The sequence below is a fragment of the Caenorhabditis elegans genome, chromosome III (assembly GCF_000002985.6).
Source record: "Caenorhabditis elegans chromosome III".
Lineage (NCBI taxonomy): Eukaryota > Metazoa > Nematoda > Chromadorea > Rhabditida > Rhabditidae > Caenorhabditis > Caenorhabditis elegans.
In genome coordinates, this window is record NC_003281.10 from 5311177 (window position 1) to 5334136 (window position 22960).

Here is a 22960-nt window from a genome sequence, read left to right on the forward strand (position 1 = left end):
GGTCGCAAACCGAGATTATTATCTTTTTATTGCTTTATTTTATTTTTATTCTCTTAATAATCATTCCAGCAAGTATCTCAGCCATGTTTAATGGCGGCTATGGATCTGGAAACAGCTTTAATCTTCAAAACTATGCACCAATCGATCCGATGAGTGAGTTCAACTTTCCACCTTTTTCTGAAATATGCCTTTGTTTTTGTTATTTTTCAACGGTTTTTATAATATTTCTATTCGTTTGAAATTGTTGAAAAATCTGTTCTGGTACTCTTTTCCTAAATTTTCTGCTTGATTTTTTGCTGAAAATATTTTTAAAATTAATTTTAAGAATGATTTTCGCTTTGGAATTCGGAAAAAATCTAATATTCGTATGATTTTCTTCAGAAAATGTTTGTTTCGAAATCGGTTACATTTTTCACTTTGAAATCCCGAAAAATCTTTCTAATCTGTGACCGAATCAAATTTTGATTTTTTTCTCGGAAAATTTAACAAAAATAAATCTAAATTTTAGTATTACGACAATTTGTTGCGTTTTTCTACGGAAAATCACCAAAATGTTGACATTTTTCATATTTTCCAATGGAATTTAATTTTCAGCCGGCATACCCGGGTTCGGGCCATCGCAGAATGCACAGCAGCAGCAACAACAAGCAAGTGCCCCTGGAACTTCTTCGGTAAGAAAAATTCATGAAAATATTCTAGTCAAAATGACCTGTTTTCGCGTTTCACGTGGCTTTTAAAAAACAATTTCCGAAATTAAGTAATTAATTCATTACAGGGAGGTCCATCACAGGCAGTCAGCGGAGCTTCTTCCGGTGCTTCAATGAAAACAGTGAGCCTGCAGTCTGAAATTTTCAATAAAAACTTTCCAAATTTACAGGAGCCTGTCGCCCGACAAGTGAGCACAGCACAGATGAAGCGAGATCTGGAACAAGCGGCAGTTTACGTGCCCACGCCGATTCCGGTAAGTACATTTCCCCAATCCTCATTGCTGGTTGTTGGTGAATGGGTCGATTTGTTGTTTGTGCACACATTTGTTACCTTCTAACGCTTTACCCCCTTTTCTTTACCTGATTTTTCATTTTTCGGTTAATTGTATTCTTTTTTTGTGTTATTTCCTTTATTATCACTTTTTGTGAAAAAGGGAATAAGTTGAATATACAACAAACTAACAAATTCGCCCTTGATCAGCGAGTGCCAACAACGAAATCGGACAATTCAGCATTTTCTGGCCTTCATCGATTATTTATCTATTTTATTCTCTGTTAACTTCTTCAGGAAGGCTCTACTCAACCACAGCAGCGGCAGCAGCAGCAGTCCCAGCCACAAGCACGGCAGATGAGCACACAGCAGGCAGCCAACTTGCGAAAGGTACAACAATATCAGATGAGCCTTGATAGGCAACGAGAAGCCTACTTTCTTCAACAAATTTATATGCAGAATGCGGCGGCGGCAGGAACTCCACCGAAACAGGCGATGCAAGGAGCTTCAAGGGAACAAGGAAATGCACATCAACCGACTGCAGGGCAGATTCCTCAGAGCTCAAATCAGCCAGCTCAGCAAACTCATAATGTTCCTAGAATGCCTCAACCCCTTCAACAAGTACCTCATCCGTCTCCAGTTCGTGGATCCCATCCAGCTGCTCAACAAGTTCAGAATGCTCCGCAGAGGATTCCTCAGCACGTACCGATGCCTCAAGGAGTAGCTCCACATCAAGTTATTCAACAAGTTCGTGCACCCAATATAGGTGCCTCACAAATGGTTCAACAAGCTCCTTCTCGTGGACATACTGGAGCTGCTCCTGCTTCTCGAATGGCTCAGCAGCCAGTACCATTGCATCAAGGAGTTGCTCCACATCAAGCTGCTCCGCAAACGATTCAACAAACTCCAGCTCGTGGACGCCCGGCAAATGCTCAGCTAGCTCAAAATGCTCAACAGAGGAATCCACAGCAAGTACCAATGCCTCAAGGAGTTGCTCCACATCATATACCTCCACAGGCTCTTGGACCTCATGGAGCTGCTCCACAAATGACTCAACAAGCTCCAGCTCGTGGACCATCAGGAGCTGCTCAACATGCTCAAAATGCTCACAGAATGACTCATCAGCAAGTACCACTTCAAGCTCCAGTTCAAGGACCACATCGAGGAGCCCCACAAATGGCTCAACAGCCTGGACCCCATGGAGCTGCACAACATCCTTCATCTGGGACAGTTGCTCCAATGCACATCACGTCCTTGCCGGGAAACCATCCTTTAAATCGTACACATCTTCTTTTCAACAGGCAAGTGGTGCCAGCATTGGACATTCGAAATTTAATCGCCCAGCACCGCCTAATGGTTGACGATTTTGTTAGAGCACAGATTTGTTATCGACTCCCGGAGAATCATCAAGACTATTGGCCGCCCGGCGGGCATCCAATTCCGATGCAACAACAGCAAATGCGTCAAGGGGCTGGACTTCCGAATATGGCAATGCCACCGCCGCCTCTGATGAGACATCCGGGGCCTCATCAAAATCCGATACATGCTATGCAATCAATGCAAGTTCAACCTCCACTGTCACCAGATCAAATGAATATGCAAATGTTCCAACAACGCGCGCTCATGATGCAGCAACAGGCTATGCAAATGCAAATGCAGAATCCACCACCTGTACATCAACAGCCTCCACCTCAACAGCCTCCACAACAGCAACGTCAGAAACAGCAAAGATCACAGCCGGCTCCAGCACGAGTTCCACCACAAGTTCCATCACAGGTTCCAGTAACTGGAGGTGTCGCTGCCGATGAACCACCGCCACCGTGCTCCTACAGTCCAGTTGCTCAATCTTCGGAGTCAAAAATTGAGCCAGTTGATGTTAAGCCAAGAGTGGCTCCAGTGCCGCCGCAGGTTCCAGTGACTCCAACGAAGCCAGTAATTACAAATAATAAGAAGAAGAGAATAGGTGGGTTTTCACAACAATTTACTTTAGAACTAGTTAAGTTTAAAATTTTAGATGTTGTCACGCTGGATGAAGATGCACCTCGCCGTGTTCAAGTTAAGCAGGAGATTCCAGAAGTTTCTTCAACGTCGGATGCGACCAAGTCGGACGCAGCACCAACTGCTCGCGGAGCTGTGAGGATCAAGCAAGAAGTGGAAAGTGATGTGGCGCCGAATACGATTTTGATTAGCGCGAAGAAATTTGAACGCATGAAAGCTGAAGCCGAAGATAAAGAGGATATGAAAAAGAAGATTGCTGCTCTACAGGAGGCTCTTTTCAATATCCAGGAAGAGAGAAGGGTGGAAAAGGAAATTGCCGCCTTCGCCACTACGAATCAGGCGGTCCCTCAGAATCAACCAGCGTCGAGTGTTCAAATAGCTCAAGTGAGCACAAGTGAATCAGATGCTCCAGGAACATCAGAAGCTGCAGCGACTGAGACAATGACTTCTCCGAAGACGAAGAATAATGTTATCGTAGAGACAGAAGGTGAGCAGGAAGAAGATGAGGATGAAATCCCAATAAAGAAGTCGAAGAAGCGTCGTGCAAAAATCGTATCTAACGATGAGGAGGAAGAGCCGGTGAGACATCCGAAACGAAGATCCGATGAGAAGCGTGAGAAGCGTCACGTGTCGTACGCGGAATCAGATGATGATATGCCAGTGGTGAAAAAGAAGAGAAGAAATCAATCACCAGAGGATCCAGAGTACAGTGCTGCGAGCCCATCGGAGGATGAAGATGATGACATCGGAAGCTTTGTGGTCAGTGATAATGAGGATGATGATGCAGATAGTTTTGTGGTTGGTGATGATGAACCGATAGAGTATGAGGAAGAAGATGAGGATGATATGATAGAAAGAAGAAGTTCGAGAAAGAGGAGGTCCGACAGTAGAAGCAAGAAAAGCGCAACACCTACTGATCGTAGAAGATCCAGAGACACTCCGACAGGCAGCAGAAGCATGAGAAGCACTTCACCGAATGATCGCCGAAAGTCTCGAGAGACTCCTCCCGGCAACAGAAGCATGAGGAGGACTAGTCCTTCCGATGGCAGAAAATCCAGAGACACTCCAACCGCCAGTAGCAGTATGAGCAGCTCTACGCTTTCCTATTGTAAAAAATCCAAAGAGACTCCGATGTCCTATGAAGAAATTGAGCAGCAGAAAAAAGCGAAACGTCAGCGAAATTGCAAGACACGCGAGGAGAATCGTGAGAGAAAGCGGCTTGCGCAACTCGAAGAGCTCGAATCTAGTGAGACGACGGGAGTCCGACGGACCCTCAGGAGTACTCAGGACAACTCGGATCCACTGGACGCTTCGTTGGCTACGACTATTGAAGAGTTCCGCAAGACAAAGGTGAGAAGATGCGGTGGCGACAATGTATAAACTAATCTTCAATGTATATATTCTCTAACTGCCTGATATGCTATTTAATTCGTACACACACTGTTCTCAAAATAATCAAGATTATATATATTCAATAATACCGGTTTCTTGCGAAAATGCCATAGAAAAATACCAAAGAAATGAACAAAGAATTCCCGACTGACGCCTATCAATTTGCAGAAAAAAGATGCAAAATCGAGTGAAAATCGTGCAAAGGAGAAGCAGAAGCCGATGAATGTAAGCTCGCCGAGCACTCAAGCAAGCCATTTTAATCAGTTTCAGAAGCGACCGACATCCTCAGCGTCGGTGGATTCAAACGATGATGGGGTGCACATTCCGGCGAAAAGAATGGCTCACGCGAGTTCTGTACCAGGGCCTTCGAGATCAAAACCACCGATGATCGGAGCTGTCAAGAATCGTCCAAATCACACTGAAATGCTTGACAAAAGGAATAAAGAGAGCGAGGAAAAGAGGCGAAAAGATAGAGATGAACTTGAACGGCTTCGGAACAAGGTTTGGAGCACGTGGCTCAGATTTTTTTAGATTTTAATTTTTAATTTAGAAACACACCACCGAAGAGGAAAAGATAAAGATGGCTCGGCTCCAAAACGCACTGAAAGTTGTTGGAAAAGCGGCAGGATTGAAAGCAACTGTAAAGAAGGAGTTAACTGGAAGCCCTGCCAAAAAGCAAAAACCGGCACCGGCTGTGCCGAAAATTTTGGATTTCTCGGTTGGAAGAGTGAGTTTGCTGATTTTCAAAAAAAAATAGTATGGAAAGCTGAAATTCCTTCGATGATTTCGGAAATATGTACTGTTTAGAGAGTCAAATTTAATTTTGAAAATATTTTTAGATCATATATTACCAAAAATTTAGGGTTTTGTTTAGAAAACAATTAATACATTTGTCGACATTTTTATTATTTTTAGAAGTTGTATCCAGCATTTTCTTGTGCGGGATTTTATATAAAATTTATGTTCTGATCAAAGTTGACCAGTTTTTTTTTTCGTGCCTACAAAATGTTGAGTTTCTCATGAGGAAAAATTTTGTAATTTTTCATAATTTTTTTTCTGGCAAGCAAATTTGTTTTAAACTATATTTTGTCATAATATTTTAAATTTCAATATTTTAAAGCTGAAACTGGCTCCCTGCAATATTAATTTTCCAGACGTTCACTGCTATAAGACAAACTGCAATTAAGCTCGTGTTTGACACTTTTCTCGAACGAGACTCACCAAATGCGGCTCGTGAAGCACAAGAATTTGAACTCTCGATTGCTAAACAATATACTGATGGACAAAAGTATAGGATCAACATTGGCCACAAAGTTGCAGCTCTCAGAAAAGAGAATACGTCTGGAATTTTGGAAGTTAACAAGAATGGTGAGTACATCTTTTTTCAAGTGAAAATTGGAGAGAAAATGTCCATTCTGAAGAAAAATTGAGGAAGATATGAGTTGAAAGTAGCAAAAAATTGTCAAAAAATCAACTTTTTCCTACTAAAAAAAATGCGTGTGGCAAAGCAAATTTTGTGCTTGAAAATCCCAAAAAATGCAAAATAAAATTCGTTGGTCATTTCCAACAAATACCCCATAGAATTTTCTAGAACTTCCGATTTTAACGTGATTTTTATGAAGAGTTTACCACAAATTTCGTTTTTTTAAAATAATTTTTAACGGGAAATTTATATATAAGTGCTCATCAAAATGTTTTTAAAAAATCCTGTGCAAATATGCCCAACATTTCTCTGAAATTAGGAAATTGTGCTCAATCTCGGCTTGAATTTTAGAATTTTTCACCTTTTTCCATCTAAAACTCTATTTAAATTGAAATTCGTATTATCCTCCATTTTTCCCTGACTAGACAAATCTCCCAATTTTCAATTTTTGCCCCCAAAAAACCAACAAAAAATTGGAAAATGAGGAAACATAAATGTGTCACATAGAATTGCTTCGCGTGGGGTGGATGGTGGTAATTGAGCGGAGCCTATTGAATGGTCCCGACGCTGTGTTACATGGAATCATTCGATAGAGAGAATATATGCACTGACAAAGTCCTCTGAGACCCCTCACTCAGTCATTTTTCGTGTTACTCTACCACCTCCTAGCAACCGTCATTGCTCTTTTCTTCTTTCTGGCTCAATGAGCTTTGTGAGATTCCAGCCTTGACTCGCACCTTTTTGTCATTTAGAAATACTCTGAGAGTTTTTTTTGTTGTCAAATTTATGGAGTTTTTTTGGCAATTTCCGAATCTTCCAATAAATTGCATCATTCATAAACAACACACAATCTTCTTTTCTTATCAGTTTTTCTTCACTTTTTCCCCTTTTTCTCAGCTGTTCAGGAATTCATTTTTGATTTGAAAATCAAAAATGTTTTAGGCAAAAAAATTTGAATTTGCAATCAATTTTGCGCTTGCAATTGCCTATTTCAGACATGCAGGCGTGAAAATTTGTATCAATTTCGGTTTTTTTTTCCGAATTCGGATTTTGAAAAATTAAAAAAAAACTATTTCTATAATTATATATCAATAAAAAATAGATTTTCCAATTTTCGGTCATATATGAATGAGAAAAAGTTTTTTTTTCTGGATGAGAGTACAATGAAAAATTCCAAAAAATTGTGTTGTCCTTTGCCAATAAAAAAAAACAAATATTTTGGTCAATTTTTTTCCCTGGAAATTTCTGACATTTTAAAAATTTCGGTAATATTGATGAGAATTTTGTTAAATTCTCTAAATTTTAAATAAATGTTCGATTTCCAAAAAATTTTAAAAAAAGAGGAGCTCTTCTCGGCCAAATTGGATTTTTTCTGAGCCGTCAACCAATTTATCTTCACCAATATGAACTTTGGTACATTTTGGTAGCTATTTCTTCTTTCTGCTTACAAAATTTGGAAATTTTGAGAATTGCCTACCTACATGCGCCTATTTATTTGGTGATCTTCTTATTTCTACTTGTAATAAAATGTCTCATCTCTTCCCATCATCGCTGACATATTTGTCGATATGCACACATACATACACACAAATCTCTCGACATCTCCACACCTTTGTCCTGCTCGTATCCTGTGTCTCTTCCTTTTCCTCCTTCTTTCTTTCTCTCTCTCTATCTCTCTATCATCGTCAGTACACACGTACTGTATAGGTTTCCTTGTCTAGCGTCTTCCAGTCGGGACCCATTGCGCGTTCTGTGTAGCGTTCCTTGTGTGATGATGGTGGTTCGTTCGTAGTGTTTCGCATAGACATTTGTTTCGTTTTTGGCTTTTGCTTTGCCGGAAATTGGTTTTCTTGTTCCCCTTTTCTTTTTCTTTTTTTTTTTGAAATTTTGAAACCACGCGCCTCGAGTCACATGTGCCTATACCTCATGGTTAAGGTTAACAGATTTCTTATCGATTTGCCCAAATTTGAGTGGTGATAAGAGATGTTTTCTTGTTATTTCTAAGAAATTTCTATACTTTTTCATGAAATTACGACATGTTTTTTGAACATTTGTAACAAACTCCATAAAACTCAATTTGAAGTTTCAGTTTTAAATTCTTTCGTTTTTCATAAAATTTAACGAGTTTTCGAGCACTTCCCCTGCGAAACCGTTTTTTATAAGAGATATTAGACATATTTTGTAGAATAAAACTGCCGAATAACCGAATAAATTTATAAGAAAACAATGGATTTTTTCCTGGAAACACTTGAAATTTCAGTTAAGAAAATCTAAAAATCCATTACACATTGCAAAGACAGTTTTGTGTCGATTTAGTTGAGTAACTAACTTTTTCTATTAAAGTTTCGTGAAAAATTGCTCAAAAAGTATCAAGTTCGACTGGAAACTGTTTTTTGTTTGTTTGTTTTTTCCATTCTGAAAACAAAACAAAATTTAGTGATTTTGAGGTTTCTGATAACGTTCTAAAAAAATTTCTTTACAGTTCTCAGCTTTCGAAAATTTACGAATTTCTCACTCTTTCTGTGTCTCTATCCCTCTCCTCACCTCTCTGAATCTTTTCTACATCTCTTCTCACCTTACCATTAGCTCATTTCAGTAGAATAATGAGCACATATTATCAAAGTGCTCCGGTGCTCGTACATGCTCACGCATACCAACCACCACTATCACCACCACAATCTCCACCACATGGATACTTACCATTTTATACATCGAATCCGATGATGTGCTCGACGAGTCCGCTTTATTTTTCTCCGCAAATGGTTCAACCATTGCCGCCACAACAGCATTATCACATGTATCCGAGCACTTCAGCGGGTCCAGGGATGTATTATACAGACTTCAATCCGCATTACGTTCAGATTCAGATTTCACAATGCAAGTTTTTGAGGAAACATTTTTAAAAATTAAAAAAAAAATCCGAGTTTTACCTATTTTTCTAATTAAGCATTTTTTTCAGCTGTTTCCCATGACAAAATTCTCGCTGGAGGACCCAAGGATAACTGTACTGTCGCAAGAGGCCGAAAAACTCACGTGGATCACCGCCAACTCAGCATTGAGAAGCTTCATCCTTTGCTTCTTCAATTCAAGTTGACCACCTCGGAACTTGAGACAAATGCCTATCCGATGCGTCGAGACGGATCTACCAAAGCGGTTTCGATAGCCGATACGGTGTACACGCAGAATAAGAAGATGTTCCTCGATGATTACGATATGTCTCGGAATTGTAGTCGCTGTAATAAGGAATTCAAGTTGAGCCCCAATGGAACTATGATTCGGAGCACTGGAATCTGCCGATATCACAATCGAGGCGTGGCCATAAACGGGAAACGGGACACTTTCCGTAAACGTTACTCTTGCTGCAATGAAGAGTTCAATGTTGCATTAGGATGCAAGTTCAGTGATGTTCACGTGACTGATCAATTATTCAAAAAGGAACTCTCTACGTTTGTATCAACTCCGGTACCTGTGCCGAATGATCAAAGATCAACAAGAGTCTACGCTTTGGATTGTGAAATGGTATATACAATTGCTGGTCCAGCGTTGGCTCGTCTCACAATGGTCGACATGCAAAGAAACCGAGTGCTCGACGTTTTTGTGAAACCACCAACTGATGTTTTGGATCCGAATACCGAGTTTTCCGGTCTCACTATGGAACAGATCAACTCTGCGCCAGATACTTTGAAGACTGTGAGTTTTGAATTTATTTTCTTTATAATACATTGGTTTTCAAAAACTGTATTATAATAAAAAATTGTGAAATTCCTGAAAATTTACACAGGACTTCAATAATCTAAAAATATAATTAAATTCGCAACACTTTTATTTTTACACGTAAAATTCACGGATGAATTGAATTAAAAAAAAAACACATTTTTTGAAATTCTAATCACACGGAGCAATTTTGATTGATTTTTTTCAAAAACAACCTTTTTTTACCAATAATTTTCAAAAGTTTATAATTTTCATCAGAATTTTCTGAAATTTTTAAATTTCCAAAAATATTATTCATCAAAAATATTATTTAAATATTATATTAAAATATTATAAAATATTATAAAATATTATCAATTTTTCAATTTTCAGTGCCACCAGAAGCTGTTCAAGTACGTAAACGCGGACACAATTCTCATCGGACACTCATTGGAATCCGACTTGAAAGCAATGAGAGTAGTTCACAAGAATGTGATCGACACGGCCATTTTGTTCCGTTCTACGAGAGATACGAAGGTCGCGTTGAAGGTTCTCTCGGCGAAATTGCTCCATAAGAACATCCAAGGAGACAATGAAGATGCGATTGGTCACGATTCAATGGAGGATGCTCTGACATGTGTTGATCTGATCTTCTATGGATTGAGAAATCCTGAATCTATTGCAATCCGTGAAGCTAATACCAATTGCTGAATATGTTTCATTTATTTATTACTTTTTCTCACCATTTTCATTTCTTTTTTCTGCCCTACATTCGGTCTCGAGGAATACTCGTTTTTTTCTTTGTTATTTTCTCTCTACCAATATTCTCATTTCTCCCTCTCGCCCTCATCACAATCCTGTAACATTTCTCGCTGATTTGTGAGCTTTTTTTTTTGCTTCTTATAATTCCCTAAATTCTTTGAATTCTTAATTACGTTAGCTTTAAAATATTATAAAATGATCAAGGAAATATGAATATAATTGTAGAAACTGTATTTTTCTTTCTCCTTTTTTCCTGCTTCTCGTCCATACCCCTCATGAATAATTCCAGAAATAAACATTGGAAACTTCCAAAAAATACTTGTTTTGAGAAGCATTTTTTAAAGGTAACCAGCATCCGATTCGATTTTATATGTTTCTTTAAGGCCTCCAGCTTGTCTACCGAAGTGCCTACTGCCTAGGCACTGGGCAAGCTTTTCGAAAGTCTTGGAAAATCTTAAAAAGTTCAGAAATGTCGAAAATAATTGGGAAAATTGGTCGGCTGCCCAAAACGCTTTACGAACACAAAAAGAAGACGATATTCTTCTCGTTTTTGGGATATTTGGGTGCTGATTGGGTTTATAGATGGGATCGAAATCAGGGAATTCGTAAAGAATATGCAAAGATTGCTGTTAAATATGGAGAGACCACCGTTTCACGTTCGTTTTTCTGTTTAAATCTGCATTTTTATAGAGAAAAAATACCGAAAGTTGGTGAAAAATGAATAAAATTGAACAAAAAAAAGGATTTTAAATTTTTTAGTGAAAAAATTAAAAGATAGTAGAATTTTCTTTAAAAAAAAAAGAAAATAGAAGAACTTTTTTTAAAATTTTGTTGAAAAAAAAAGAAAAATATACTGGAAAATATTGCAAAAATAGCAAAACAATCGGAATTTTTTCAAAATTTTTTAGAAAAAAATTGTTAAAAAATGTTCAACTCCATACAAATTATTTGGGATTTTTTTTAATTTCAAAAATTTTTTAAAAGTTTTCAAAAAAATAAATATTATGTTATTTGAATTTTTCATTTGCACGAAAAAACCACTTTTGACATAATTTTAAAAAGTTTTTTGCCGAACAAAATTTCAAATTCTTAATTTAAAAAAATTAGATATTCTAAAAAATTAATTCTGCGTTTTTGGAAAGTTGCCAATATTTCGCTGAAATTTGAAAGTGAAATAATTAAAATAAATAAATAAAATTTATCTTTAAAAAAGATTTTCGAAAATGAAAATAATTCGGAGAGCAAAAAACTAAATTGCAAAATGTTGATTTTGAAAGAACGAGATATTAAAGAAAAATAAATATAAAAAATTCAGAAACTTAACAAGTCTTTAAAAATAAATCGGAAAAAACATCAAACAATTTCAAAAGTTTTCAAATTTTCAGCCGAAACACGTCCGAAACGAGTATTTGTTCTGGTGAATGTAGAAGGAAATTCACGTGGATGCTTTGATCAATTCAATAAAAATGCTCTTCCATTATTCCATCTTGCTGGGGTTCAGGTTGATGTTGTTAAGGTTTTTATTTTTGATTATTTTAATATTTAATAATTTTCCCGAAAATTATAGGCCGATAATCAAGCTCAATTGGAAGCTCTTGCCGGAGCAGTTGATACACAAGAAGCTGATATTCTATATGTTGTTGGAGGAGATGGAACAATTGGAACTGTTGTCACTGGCATTTTTAGAAATCGGTAGAGCAGTTAAAATTGAATTTATTTAATTTCCTGAAATTGTTTCCGGTTGTTTAACACGAATCAAGACACAAAATTCAAATTTTTGGAGACAAATTGATAGAAATTCTGAAAATTCTGGTCAAAACTATGTAGGCGCTATCGATAATGTGTGTTTTTATGGGAAACTTGAAAGCATAACAAATTGTGCGCAAAAATCGAAAAAAATTAATCTGGAAATTTATTTAAAAATTCTGAGGTTTTTCTCAATCTGGTTTCCTCCGAAGGCACTGTTTTTATTCAACTACTGAATTCAAAATTTGAAGTACGTGGCTGCGAAAAAGAAAGGTTTTGAATTATAATTTTTTTCAGAATTGTAAGAGTAAGAGCAAAATGACGGAAAACGGAAATTTTTTGGGGACAAAAAGTTCCATTTTTCAGAGAAAAAGCTCAACTACCCGTCGGTTTTTACCCTGGAGGTTATGATAATCTTTGGCTCAAACGAATGCTTCCATCTGTATTCGAAAACTCTGACGATGTTCGACATGCATGTGAAACTGCAATGGCTGTTATTGAAGATCAAAAGAAAAGTGTCTACGCATTCGAACTAACAACAGAAGGCTCCACGTTGGCTCCCGAATATGGACTCGGTGACGTCAGTGCTGGCTGGTTTCGACAAATCGAAGATACTCGCAAGAAATTCTGGTATTTCTCAATGGCCAAGAGACGGTGGGCTTATTTTTGGGAAATGCTTAAACGAGGCCCCGCCCCAATCGAATGCCACGTGGAATACGAGGAAACGTGTGCTGGATGTGAGAAATGCAGGCCTAAACCAATTATTGAGGCACCACAATGGAGATGGTGGCATGTACTTACTGGAACACCAAAATATAAAAATAATGATGGTATGGGAAATTTCAATGAATTTGCAACAAAAAAAATTGGATTTTTTTTGTAAAAATTTCAAATTTTTTAATTCGGGAAAATTTCGAATTTGAGAATTTTTGTAATGACAAAAAATTTTAAATTTTAATTTAAAAGAACAATTTTCGCTCAATTTTTGCTTAAAGGTGGAGTAGCGCCAGTGGGGAAATTGCTTTAAAACATGCCTATGATACCACAAGGACCGAATATCATGATAAAAAATTCAAAAAAATTTTCTAAATTTTATATGATTTTTTGAAAATTGAAAAATCTCAGTTTTTGCCTAATTTCTATTTGAATTACCGCCAATTGGATTTGTTCGATGGAGCGCGCTTGCACGTTTTTAAATTTATTTATTTTATTTTTTGTTATTTTCCACCGATTTTTAATGTTTTCGGTGTATTTTTGGTCGAATTTTAGAGAAAAAATCAAAATAAATGCAAATTTTCGATTAAAAAGCACGCTTACAGGCGTAAAAATGTAAATCAGTGAAATTAATTAATTCAGGTTTGAAATCGTTGAAAAAAGTTACTTTTACATTTTTACGCCTATAAGCGTGCTTTTTAATCGAAAATTTGCAATTATTTTGATTTTTTCTCTAAAATTCGACCAAAAATACACCGAAAACATTAAAAATCGGTGGAAAATAACAAAAAATAAAATAAATAAATTTAAAAACGTGCATGCGCGCTCCATCGAACAAATCCAATTGGCGGTAATTCAAATAGAAATTAGGCAAAAACTGAGATTTTTCAATTTTCAAAGAATCATATAAAATTTAGAAAATTTTTTTGAATTTTTTTATCATGATATTCGGTCATTGTGGTACCATAGGCATGTTTAAAAACTATTTCCCCACTGGCGCTACTCCACCTTTAATTTCTGAAAATTCATTGGAAATTGAATTTTAGAGAAAAATATATTTAACATTTTTTTCTTATTAAGAGAATTGATATTTGAAATTGAAATCTCTCCCAAATTTTCTACAGAATTGGGAAATACATTTAGATTTTTTAAAAAAAAGTTTTCAAATGTTAAAATTTAAATGTTTGCGAAAAAAAAACAACCCCAAGCATTCAATTTGAAAAAATTCGAATTACTAATTTTCTGGTACCAAGAGTTAAATTATTGCTCGAGTTTCGAGTTTTGAATCAAAATTTCTCAATTTTCAGGGCAAAAAGATTATACGGGAATAATCAACGAAAAATGCGGAGAAAAACATGAACTGGACACACACGGAGCTGAATTTCTTATCGAAAATGAACAAATGAGTGATTATTCACAGATTCGATTCAGAATGGGCGGTACGGATATTGGACGATTTGGAGTAATTTCTGATGGATTTAAACGATGTTCTGAAGGAATTGTTGGAAGAAGTACTGATGAAAAGTTTTATGGAACTGATTTCTTGGCAAATTCTGTTGCTTTTAAGATTTCTGCTCTACCGGTTAGTGTTTAAAATTCTTTAAAAAAATAGAACAGCGTTTTGAAATTTAATTTATTATTTTTTTCTTCTGAAAAACATTAATTTTGAGAAAAATGAGCAAAACTGATATTCAATAAAATTCTATATTTTTACTTTCGAGAAGCATAACAATTTAATTCTTAAAGTATAGAAAAAACTTCCAATTTAAAATCTCAGTGAAAATTTGATTTAGAAATTTCACTGTTTTTTGCAGAAAAAAAGTTACAAAAAAAATTAAAAATCTATTACATTTTTTAATGCCTCCTTTATTTTTAAGATTTTTCTGAATCAGTTAAATTTTTAAAACCCAGTGTCATTGACACAAAAAATTTTATTTTTAAACTTAAATAATTAAATTGTTAAGTTTCTCGAAAGTGAAAATATACAATTTTCGTGAAAATAAATGGTTTAAATATCAAGTTTTGAACATGATTATATCGATTCTTAATTTAAAAAATTTTGAGCATTTTTTTGTATTGTATAATCTTTTCTTGTCTAGCCAAAAACTGAATCTTTAAAAATTTAACTGATTGCTGATAAATATATTGAACTTTCTATAAAAAGTTTTCTGAAAAAAAAAACAATTCTTAATCTCATTTTTACCAATTTCAGTCCTACATTCATCGCCTCTACATCTCAAGTAACGCTACACCAAAAGATGCTGAACTCACGGATAGACAAATCACAATTCGTGGAACTCAGAAGAAATTGGACATTTTCCTGCCAACATCCATTCGCCTGGAACTTTAATGTCTTTTTATTCGATTTTTATCGATTTTTTAGGATTTAGTAAGAATTATTTGTTGACTCTCTTTTTGTTGTTTTTCTCTTTAAAAATAAGTATAAATAAAAAAGTTTTGTTTATTTATGTTTGCCCTGAAAATCGATACAACAATCATCATCTCGTTCCCGTCGAAATGTTTATTTTTGATTTTGGGTTACCAGAAAATTCAAAATTGACCTCCGCCTTCGGAAAGATCGATAATTGCAACGTTTTTGAATATTTCTCCATTGAATAATTCAGAATTTGTCGAGTTCATATTACTTTAATCTTAAAAGCGCGTGATCAATTCCTGTTGGGTCCCGCCACGTTTTAGGGAACTATAAAAATTTAATAATCATGATTTTATCGATTTTCAGACCCATATATGCCTGAGGAAGAGTTCGAATGGAACGAGTCAAAACTAAATGCTCTATCAGAAATTCTCACCCAATGGGCTCCACATGATGAACTGAAATTGGAAAATGTCATACTTGAGGCAAAAATGGCCTGGATTCACGAATCCACAGATGCTGTGGCACTCGAGAAAGAATTCGAAAAATTGTGAGCAAATTTATATTACCCAGATGCCAAATTCTGCAACTTTTGCTCCGATAATACTGTAACTGGCCTCGACACGACAAATAGTTATTAAAATTGTATGAACCTTTGAAGAGTACTGTAGCTTCAAATTCTCGTTGCGATTTTGCGTCGATTTTTCATAAATAGTTTTTAAATTTTCATGATATTTTTTCTTGAATAAAAATATATACATTTTTGAAAATTGGAAAAAATACTATAAGTTAAAAATCGATGAAAATTAAGCAACAACGAGAATTTGAGACTACAGAAATCTTTAAAGACGCGCCATGGCGCTCTATTTTTTTCATTGTCGAGACCAAGAAATTTGAAAACTGAACCATGTGCGATCCCGCTCCACTGAACTAATTATTATAAAGCTTATTCAAATTTTTGCAGACTCAACACCTCATTCGACCCTCTAATGGACTATGAAGAGCACCAACGAGTCAAAAATGGAGTGTGCTCACCGGCAAAAAGCACAAAATTGGATTGGATCACGAAATGGGCAAATATCGCAGAGAAGCTTTCAATTTCTCATATAAACTGCTCAAAAGCACCTCATAAGACAATAAATTTTCAACGTCTTCAAATTCTTCCAAATATGACTTCAATTCTAGCAATTGCTCATACAGAGGCAGATAATGTAATTTTGATTTATGGTCACACGAAAGAAGGAATCGATTTTCAAACTGTACTCCGACACTCGTACAGTAATATTCCTGATGGAAGCCTTCAGACAATCCATTTCCTCACTAAAAATCTACTCGACCTATATTCCCAATTATTCTCGAGAAAGATCACAGCTGAATTCAAAACCCGTCATTTCCGCTGTCTTCCAAGTTTCTGGCTTCAGTATGATGTTCTTGCTCCAATATTTGAGCAGTTTCGAGCTCCGCGAGCCCCCAGGATACCTCTTGATGAGGCAACGTCGAATTGGGCGAATAGAAAATGGGAAAACTATCAGTATCTGACATATTTGAATGATATCACTGGACGAGTTCGTGGAGAAGTACATAATCATCCGATTTTTCCGTGGGTGTGTGATTTTTCCGAGGAAAATGGCGGGTTTCGGCAATTAAATCGAACGAAATATCGGCTGTGCAAGGGAGATGATCAATTAAGGTACACAAATTTTTGGAAATCATAGTTTCAAAAAGTGTAAACTCGGCTACCAATATTTTACACGACCATGCCGATATTACTGTATATTAGTAATATCAGAATATATTTGTAGTGATACTGGAGCATCGTCGCAAATTAATTTTTTTTGAAGTTTCATTCATAAAACTTACTAAACTTACCATATACCAAAATTTTCCAACTCGAAGCCCCGGTCCCTTAGAAAACCCATAGTTTGGTAGAAATAAAACTTTGAAAAACTGAACCATTTTAGAGAAATGTACTCCCGTGAGCCATCGCATCACGTTCCCGAGCTGCTCTCAGACATTGGTTACATGGTCTACAGAGCCCGTGTGGAGCCTAAGGATAACCTATGCCGGCATGTACGACGGAAGTGGGTACCCGAAGAGTACCCATCGACGATGAGCAGAATGTACCAGTGGACTCCTGACGAGTGTATTCCAGAGTTTTATGATGATCCGTCGATTTTCAGTAAGACCACCTACCCAATCACGCTTTATTGAAAAAAAGTTCAATTGAGCGTATCAGCATCACGTTAGTTTTCAAACACCTACTTTTAGATTCTTGCCACCCGGATATGGCTGACCTCCGATTTCCCGAATTCGTGTCTTCCCCACAGGAATTCATTGAATGGCACCGGAAAATGCTGGAACACGAGGAAGTTTCCATGAACCTCCACAGATGGATCGACCTCGTTTTCGGATTTAATGTAACCACCGAAAAATGAGAAAAATACCACCGAAAAACAAAAAAAATAATGAGAAAAATACCACCGATACCACCGAAAAATGAGAAAAATTGCATTCCAGCTCGCCATCGACAATAGCAAGAACGCGCTGAATCTTCATCTATGCTTTGTGGAAAAGAATCGACGGGGGCTTCGGACAACGGGAATGGTTCAACTGTTCAATAGACCTCATCCGATAAGGATGCCGTTGAATTATGTATGTTACCTAGCGTTAGATTATAAATCTTATCAACCGGTATCTATACTTTTGGAGCTCTGAAAATCCCGATCAGCTTCTGAACTTCAGACTCTCCGGTGTCTTGTTGAAGTTCGGAATGTCTACTTCGTTTCTAGATACAAGTGGTGTAAAAGTCGGATCCTTGATAATGTAAGATCCAAGTATACATGATCCGATCCGTTCGGGTCATGGATCACGATCATCTCTTGCGTTCAGAAATCCTAGATCAACAGCCTGGGTTTCCATCTGATTGTTGCATTTGGAACAATCTGAAGATCTGACCCGACTTGGCATCTATTTTTGAAAGCTGAAACTTGCGATGCGTTCATCGTTTGACAAACTCAAATTATTTGTAATTCTATTTTAGGATCCGAAACTCGACAATTACCATTTGAAAATGGAGTCCTTCGGATTTGGTATGACTTCTGAACATCGCAAGGAACCCGAAGTTGAACCAGATGAGGATAGCCACTATCAGATCTACCAAAAGATCAAGAAAGTTCGGGTACTTTCCCATTCTAATCTATAAAATTTGGAATAATATATTCTAGCGTCTCCGCCACAATACATATTTCTCATCAATGGTATCAGCAATGGAAGTGATGGCGCAGATAGTGTTGGCACCGCATCTGGCAGGACGATTTGATGATCCTGATCACATTCGACGATGCATCCAACTCTATTCCTATCGGATTCCTGCAAACTATCGGAGACTCTTTGATTTTCTGTTCAATACAGAGCAAGACTTTCCAGATTGTGATGAATTCTCGTTTTTCGTTTCTGTTCGACTCAACATTCCGACTAAGATCTTAAACTTTTCTGAAGAGTTTGGCAAATGTGTATCCCTGCATATCCTGAGAAAGTTGGACGTGATTCCGCCTTTCTGTAATTTAGTTCATTGAATTTTCAGCTAAATATAAAATTTCCAGCCAAACGATCCCAGTTAATCATTCTGAAAGAAGTGGAAAGTCTAAAGAAATCAATTAGACTTTGCGACCACATGGAACAATGTGTAGTGGCGGCATTCCAGCAGCTACTCGAAGACGAAGAAGCATGCATTCAATCCGTACATCGACTTATGCCAGTGATCACGAGAAGCTTAAGCCAATCCGCACTGGAAGATCTGATCAATCCGATGATCGAGCTGATTCAATGTGAAACTTCAGTAAAGCTTCTTGATCGTCGTTTTCTGATGCACGTATCAATTTGCTACGGAACTCACACCTTCCTCGACCTTTTCCTTCCACCGATCGTTGAAGCGTGCGCATCCATGAATTGTGATAGATCAGTGGTGGCAAAGGAAAGCATCATGTGGCTCGCGAAACGATATGGTCCGGTGATCTGCGCAAAGTTCATCTCGTCGAATGTTTTGAGGATCATGGCGAGTTGTTACGAGGCATTTGAGATGGTTGGGTTGGAGCAGCAACCAAAGGTAGGAAAATTTCAAAATTCTGCAGTACCGAAAATCCCCAATCTTGCAGCTCTAGTTAATTAGCTTGCAGCTCTAATAGGGGTTGAAAGATTATTTGTTTTTTAGGATTTTAACTTTTACGACCAGAGGATATATCTATAAACTTAAAATCAAATAATATTTTCAGGCTGTATTCAACGTAGTTCTACAAGGTGACGAAACATGCTCTCGCATCGAATCCCTCCTCTCCGAGATTGTCCTAACCTACAGTGTGACATTCATCACCGTCCAATTTCTCCCGTTTTGTGTTGACTTGATTGAGCAGTTCCACAAACGATCGTCTGTACAGCTGGAGCCGGGACTGGTGTCTGTTTTCCGGATTGTTGAGCTCTCCATCCGATCCATGTCAGATCATCAGCTAATGAACTATCTTGAGGAGTTCATCATCCAGAAAGTGATCTATCGAGTACTCACTATTCTGCTGGACGCTAGTTTTCAATTTTCTTCCATGAGAGTTCGAATTATCATTATTTGCAAGGTCATTACTTACAGTTAACTACAATACCTCCTCTACTTTGCAAGTTCATATCTCGGTTCATTTTGAAAATGTTGGTAAATTCCCAACTGCAAAAACAACCATCCAAATTTTTGTAGCCAACAGTTGTTTTTATGGTTGATAAAACCAAAGACAATCGAGATACGGGGTGACAATGCTAATATGGAATGTATATGAAATTATAAACCAAACTATATTTTAGGTCTGCCAACTTCTTCATTCGATAACCCAGAAGATCGGAACCGAGAACACGCGGATCTACGCTAATCAACCCTTCAAACTTATGTTCTCCACATTCAGTGAGATCTATGAAACCGACGAAGAGCTGAGGATCAATCTCAGGAAAAGACCTTCGGAAAATGTAATCAATTTTTTTACACAAAATGAATCTTTCATGATTAGTTAATCCTAAAGCTAAAGCTAGCTAACATGTCTGTTGAAACGATTAATATTTCCAAATTGACCCTACAGTACCCCTATCGTACTATCCAAACAGCCTACTGAATAGCACCGGTAGAGGTATACCTCCTATAGGCCTCTAGGTTAATAAAGATGTAGTCGCTAAAAATTCTGAGTAAAATTACGAACTACAAGTCGCCAACCGTGTTTTGTTTTCAAAGATTCTGTTCAGACCCTCTTCGAAGTTCCCCTATGGATGGTTGAAGATGTCGTTGACAAGTTTGCCAAAGAATGGGGTGTTCCATTCCTCTCCTCTTTCTGTGATGATCCTGCATTCCTGATTCCATTCGTATCCAACTCATCCTCATCCTCATCTCCACCAGCTTCCATTGCTCATTCTCCACCGTCCGCATTCACAGCGTACTCACTAGGTGGAATGTCATCCGGCAATCGACTTTTCTCGCTTTCCGCGTCAAGTCCTGTAAATTCTGTGAATAGCTTGGGAGGCCTCAGCTTCTGTGATTCGGGATCGTTGAGCGCTGTCTGGTGTGCTAGGGTGTCTGCGGCGGTCTGTGGCGTTGAGTAAGTTTTTACATCATACTTGAAACATCTACAAATCCCAAAATTTCCATTTTCAGCAATTATCGGTTTGACCATCTTTCGCTGTGCAATTACACTGGTCATCAAGAGAAAATCCGAAAATTGGCTGCAATTTCCAATGAGAATTCATTTGTGTCGGCTTCATCAGATAAAACTGTGAAGTAAGCAAAATCTATCAATTTTCAGACAAAATGATTTATTTCCAGACTATGGTCTATCAAACCGGAACTCGATGAGATCGGATGCCAATGGACATATCAGAAACATACTCGACCAGTACACGACATCACAATCCTGGCTGATAACTCGATTGCATCCACCGACGGTGTTCTTCATGTTTGGGATCCGTTCAGAACGACGCTTCTCGCTCAAATGGAATGGGACTCCAAGGAGGGTAGTGGTGGGAACATAATGCGTGTGGAGAACGTAGATCGGCACATTCTCTCGGCAATTTGCAGTCTTCATTCGACGGTCAAGCTGTTTGATAGTCGAGTTGGTGGATGGACATGCGAGTTGAAAGTTTCACCTGGTCCTGGATTAACAAGAGCAATTACTGTCAGAGATAAAGGTAGGTTTAATAGGAAATTATTCGGTTAAAACTAGAATCTCAATTTGCGAACTGTACTAGTCTCCTAGTTTGGATTTTTCCAGTCGCATCCTTCCATTTCAAGAAGCATATATTCCGATTCAGGTAATAAAATGGCAGTCGCCCTATCCAACGGAACTCTCGCGATTCTTGATGCCCGAAATGGAAAGATCAACGCGCTGGCGCAAACGAATTCCACGCACACCGTCTCGGTTTGTTATTATCATCTTTTTCGCTCATATTCCGAGCTCGGAATTTTGAATTTGAAGTGGCCTACGAGAAACCTTATGAATTGTTTATAACATTCGAATCTTCTAGGTATATGTCACTTGGTAATTATATAGGTGCCCTTGTAAAGACCTTTTTGGTAAATGTGAAGAAAAATTTAGAAAAATTTAGTGGTTTTAGTGTATGTAGTTCTTGGAAACAAGAAAGGACTCGTGATATTAAGTTTTGTGTAATTATGACTGATCTTACAAGTTTTTTTGGATATTAAGATCAAAGTTTTTTTTTTTAATTATATAAACTTATATCAATAGCAGAGTTTCATTTTTCATAAAATTCAATATACTTTTGGTATAAGCCACCAGGTAATTATGTAGGTGTCCTTGTAAATAACTTTGGCAAATCACCCTATGATTTTTTGATTTCCCCTCCAAATTCTCGTCAATCTTCCCTATTTACTTTCTCGGTCTCAGGTCAATTGGCTCAGTGACACTCGACTTCTTGTCTGCGATGCGGACGAGTGTGGCATCTTCCTGGAAACTAATCCGCGCGCACATATTGTCCGAAAGCTTCAGGATCCAGTAAGCGCAGCTTGCCTTACGGACAACTCATTGGTAACGCTGCAAAATGGGACCATTCTCAGGTAGATCTTTATTTTCTCTTTCTTTTAATTATCATGCAATATTCAGAGTATACCGAAACAGTGGTGAACTTCAAATCGAGACGAAAATCCGTCCGGATGAGCTTCCGGGTACCCCGACTGCTGTGTTACCCCTTCCACTCAATTGCTCCTATCTGATAGGCTCCAGTCATGGTGCAATACGCCTTATGTGTTAATTATGCTTGTATAATTTGTATGAAATTTCCCATTTGTTCTGTGATCCTTCCTCATTCCGCATAAAGTAAATATCTGCACCACTTGTTCACACAGCCACGAGGGAAAATCGCGAAAAACCGAAACACAAATAATGAGGTCATTTGTCTTGTTCCTCAGAAAGAACACCGTAGTTTTCTTTGCAATTTTTTAGCTTCTGCAGTACCTGAATACTGCGATTGAGAAGTTACCGTAATTACCAAAATTTACGTACTTTTCCAATGTTTAATGTAATATTTCACACATCCCTCATCTCTGAATTAATCTAAAAATTTTCAGTGCACCTGCCAGTTTCACATCGCACACTTTTTCAGCTGTGCTCATTTTTCTGACTGCATTAATCGCGTCTTTGATTTTATTCACGTAGCTCTTTTTTTGGGTGATATCATTACGAAAATAGACGGAGATTAAGCCCGATTTAGTCGAGACACACCCACTATTTTGAATCAAAAGTGGATCGGATTAGAGATTAGAGACAGGGGAAAGTCAATCGGAATATATGAAAAATATATAGATATATATGAAAAACTTGACCTATTAAACCTATACTAGCTGT

General features: G+C 37.3%; 3 protein-coding genes and 1 non-coding gene across 8 annotated transcripts; 3 read left to right on the forward strand and 1 right to left on the reverse strand.

Annotated features, from left to right (window-relative positions):
* Window positions 1–63: 63 nt before the first annotated feature.
* Window positions 64–10569, forward strand: pqe-1 (Putative RNA exonuclease pqe-1; the record flags this gene model as incomplete). Of its 5 annotated transcripts, NM_065734.9 has the most annotated exons (13): window positions 64–153; window positions 595–671; window positions 776–829; window positions 878–961; window positions 1276–1368; window positions 1438–2941; window positions 2993–4326; window positions 4537–4593; window positions 4639–4869; window positions 4919–5095; window positions 5523–5736; window positions 8751–9481; window positions 9878–10569. In NM_065734.9, exons 1-13 carry the CDS (start codon window positions 84–86, stop codon window positions 10193–10195), a joined length of 4944 nt encoding a protein of 1647 aa, NP_498135.2. In that variant the 5' UTR covers window positions 64–83. The 5 variants fall into 5 exon arrangements, with proteins under 5 accessions (NP_498135.2, NP_001431063.1, NP_498136.2 ...); NM_001444088.1 differs by having other exon boundaries at window positions 70–153; window positions 2993–4593; window positions 4633–4869; window positions 9878–10560; NM_065735.7 differs by lacking the exons at window positions 1276–1368; window positions 1438–2941; window positions 2993–4326 and having other exon boundaries at window positions 70–153; window positions 9878–10559.
* A 139-nt stretch (window positions 10570–10708) lies between these two features.
* Window positions 10709–15169, forward strand: F52C9.3 (uncharacterized protein). Its single transcript, NM_065737.5, has 6 exons — window positions 10709–10902; window positions 11632–11762; window positions 11814–11938; window positions 12359–12822; window positions 14014–14288; window positions 14919–15169. Exons 1-6 carry the CDS (start codon window positions 10716–10718, stop codon window positions 15054–15056), a joined length of 1320 nt encoding a protein of 439 aa, NP_498138.2. The 5' UTR covers window positions 10709–10715; the 3' UTR covers window positions 15057–15169.
* On the reverse strand, window positions 12411–12431 carry 21ur-11565. Its single transcript, NR_052310.1, has one exon.
* Window positions 15170–15446: 277 nt separating the features above from the next.
* On the forward strand, window positions 15447–22444 carry sorf-2 (Suppressor of organelle fusion 2). Its single transcript, NM_001379708.3, has 16 exons — window positions 15447–15630; window positions 16045–16770; window positions 17042–17259; window positions 17349–17497; window positions 17598–17732; window positions 18121–18258; window positions 18305–18638; window positions 18683–19185; window positions 19352–19702; window positions 19923–20081; window positions 20352–20701; window positions 20758–20880; window positions 20926–21287; window positions 21411–21517; window positions 22004–22173; window positions 22220–22444. Exons 1-16 carry the CDS (start codon window positions 15455–15457, stop codon window positions 22365–22367), a joined length of 4149 nt encoding a protein of 1382 aa, NP_001367877.1. The 5' UTR covers window positions 15447–15454; the 3' UTR covers window positions 22368–22444.
* The last annotated feature ends 516 nt before the right edge of the window (window positions 22445–22960 follow it).

What these genes read in the sequence shown, in the direction of transcription:
- F52C9.3 (NM_065737.5), top strand. Translation starts at nt 10,716, where the DNA reads ATGTCGAAAATAATTGGGAAAATTGGTCGGCTGCCCAAAACGCTTTAC. An exon ending in TTCAGGTTGATGTTGTTAAG is followed by an intron (nt 11,763 to 11,813) that starts GTTTTTATTTTT and finishes CGAAAATTATAG; the next exon opens with GCCGATAATCAAGCTCAATT. An exon ending in ACTGGCATTTTTAGAAATCG is followed by an intron (nt 11,939 to 12,358) that starts GTAGAGCAGTTA and finishes TCCATTTTTCAG; the next exon opens with AGAAAAAGCTCAACTACCCG.
- sorf-2 (NM_001379708.3), top strand. Translation starts at nt 15,455, where the DNA reads ATGCCTGAGGAAGAGTTCGAATGGAACGAGTCAAAACTAAATGCTCTA. An exon ending in TAAGGATGCCGTTGAATTAT is followed by an intron (nt 17,733 to 18,120) that starts GTATGTTACCTA and finishes ATTCTATTTTAG; the next exon opens with GATCCGAAACTCGACAATTA. An exon ending in ATTCCACGCACACCGTCTCG is followed by an intron (nt 21,518 to 22,003) that starts GTTTGTTATTAT and finishes TCTCGGTCTCAG; the next exon opens with GTCAATTGGCTCAGTGACAC.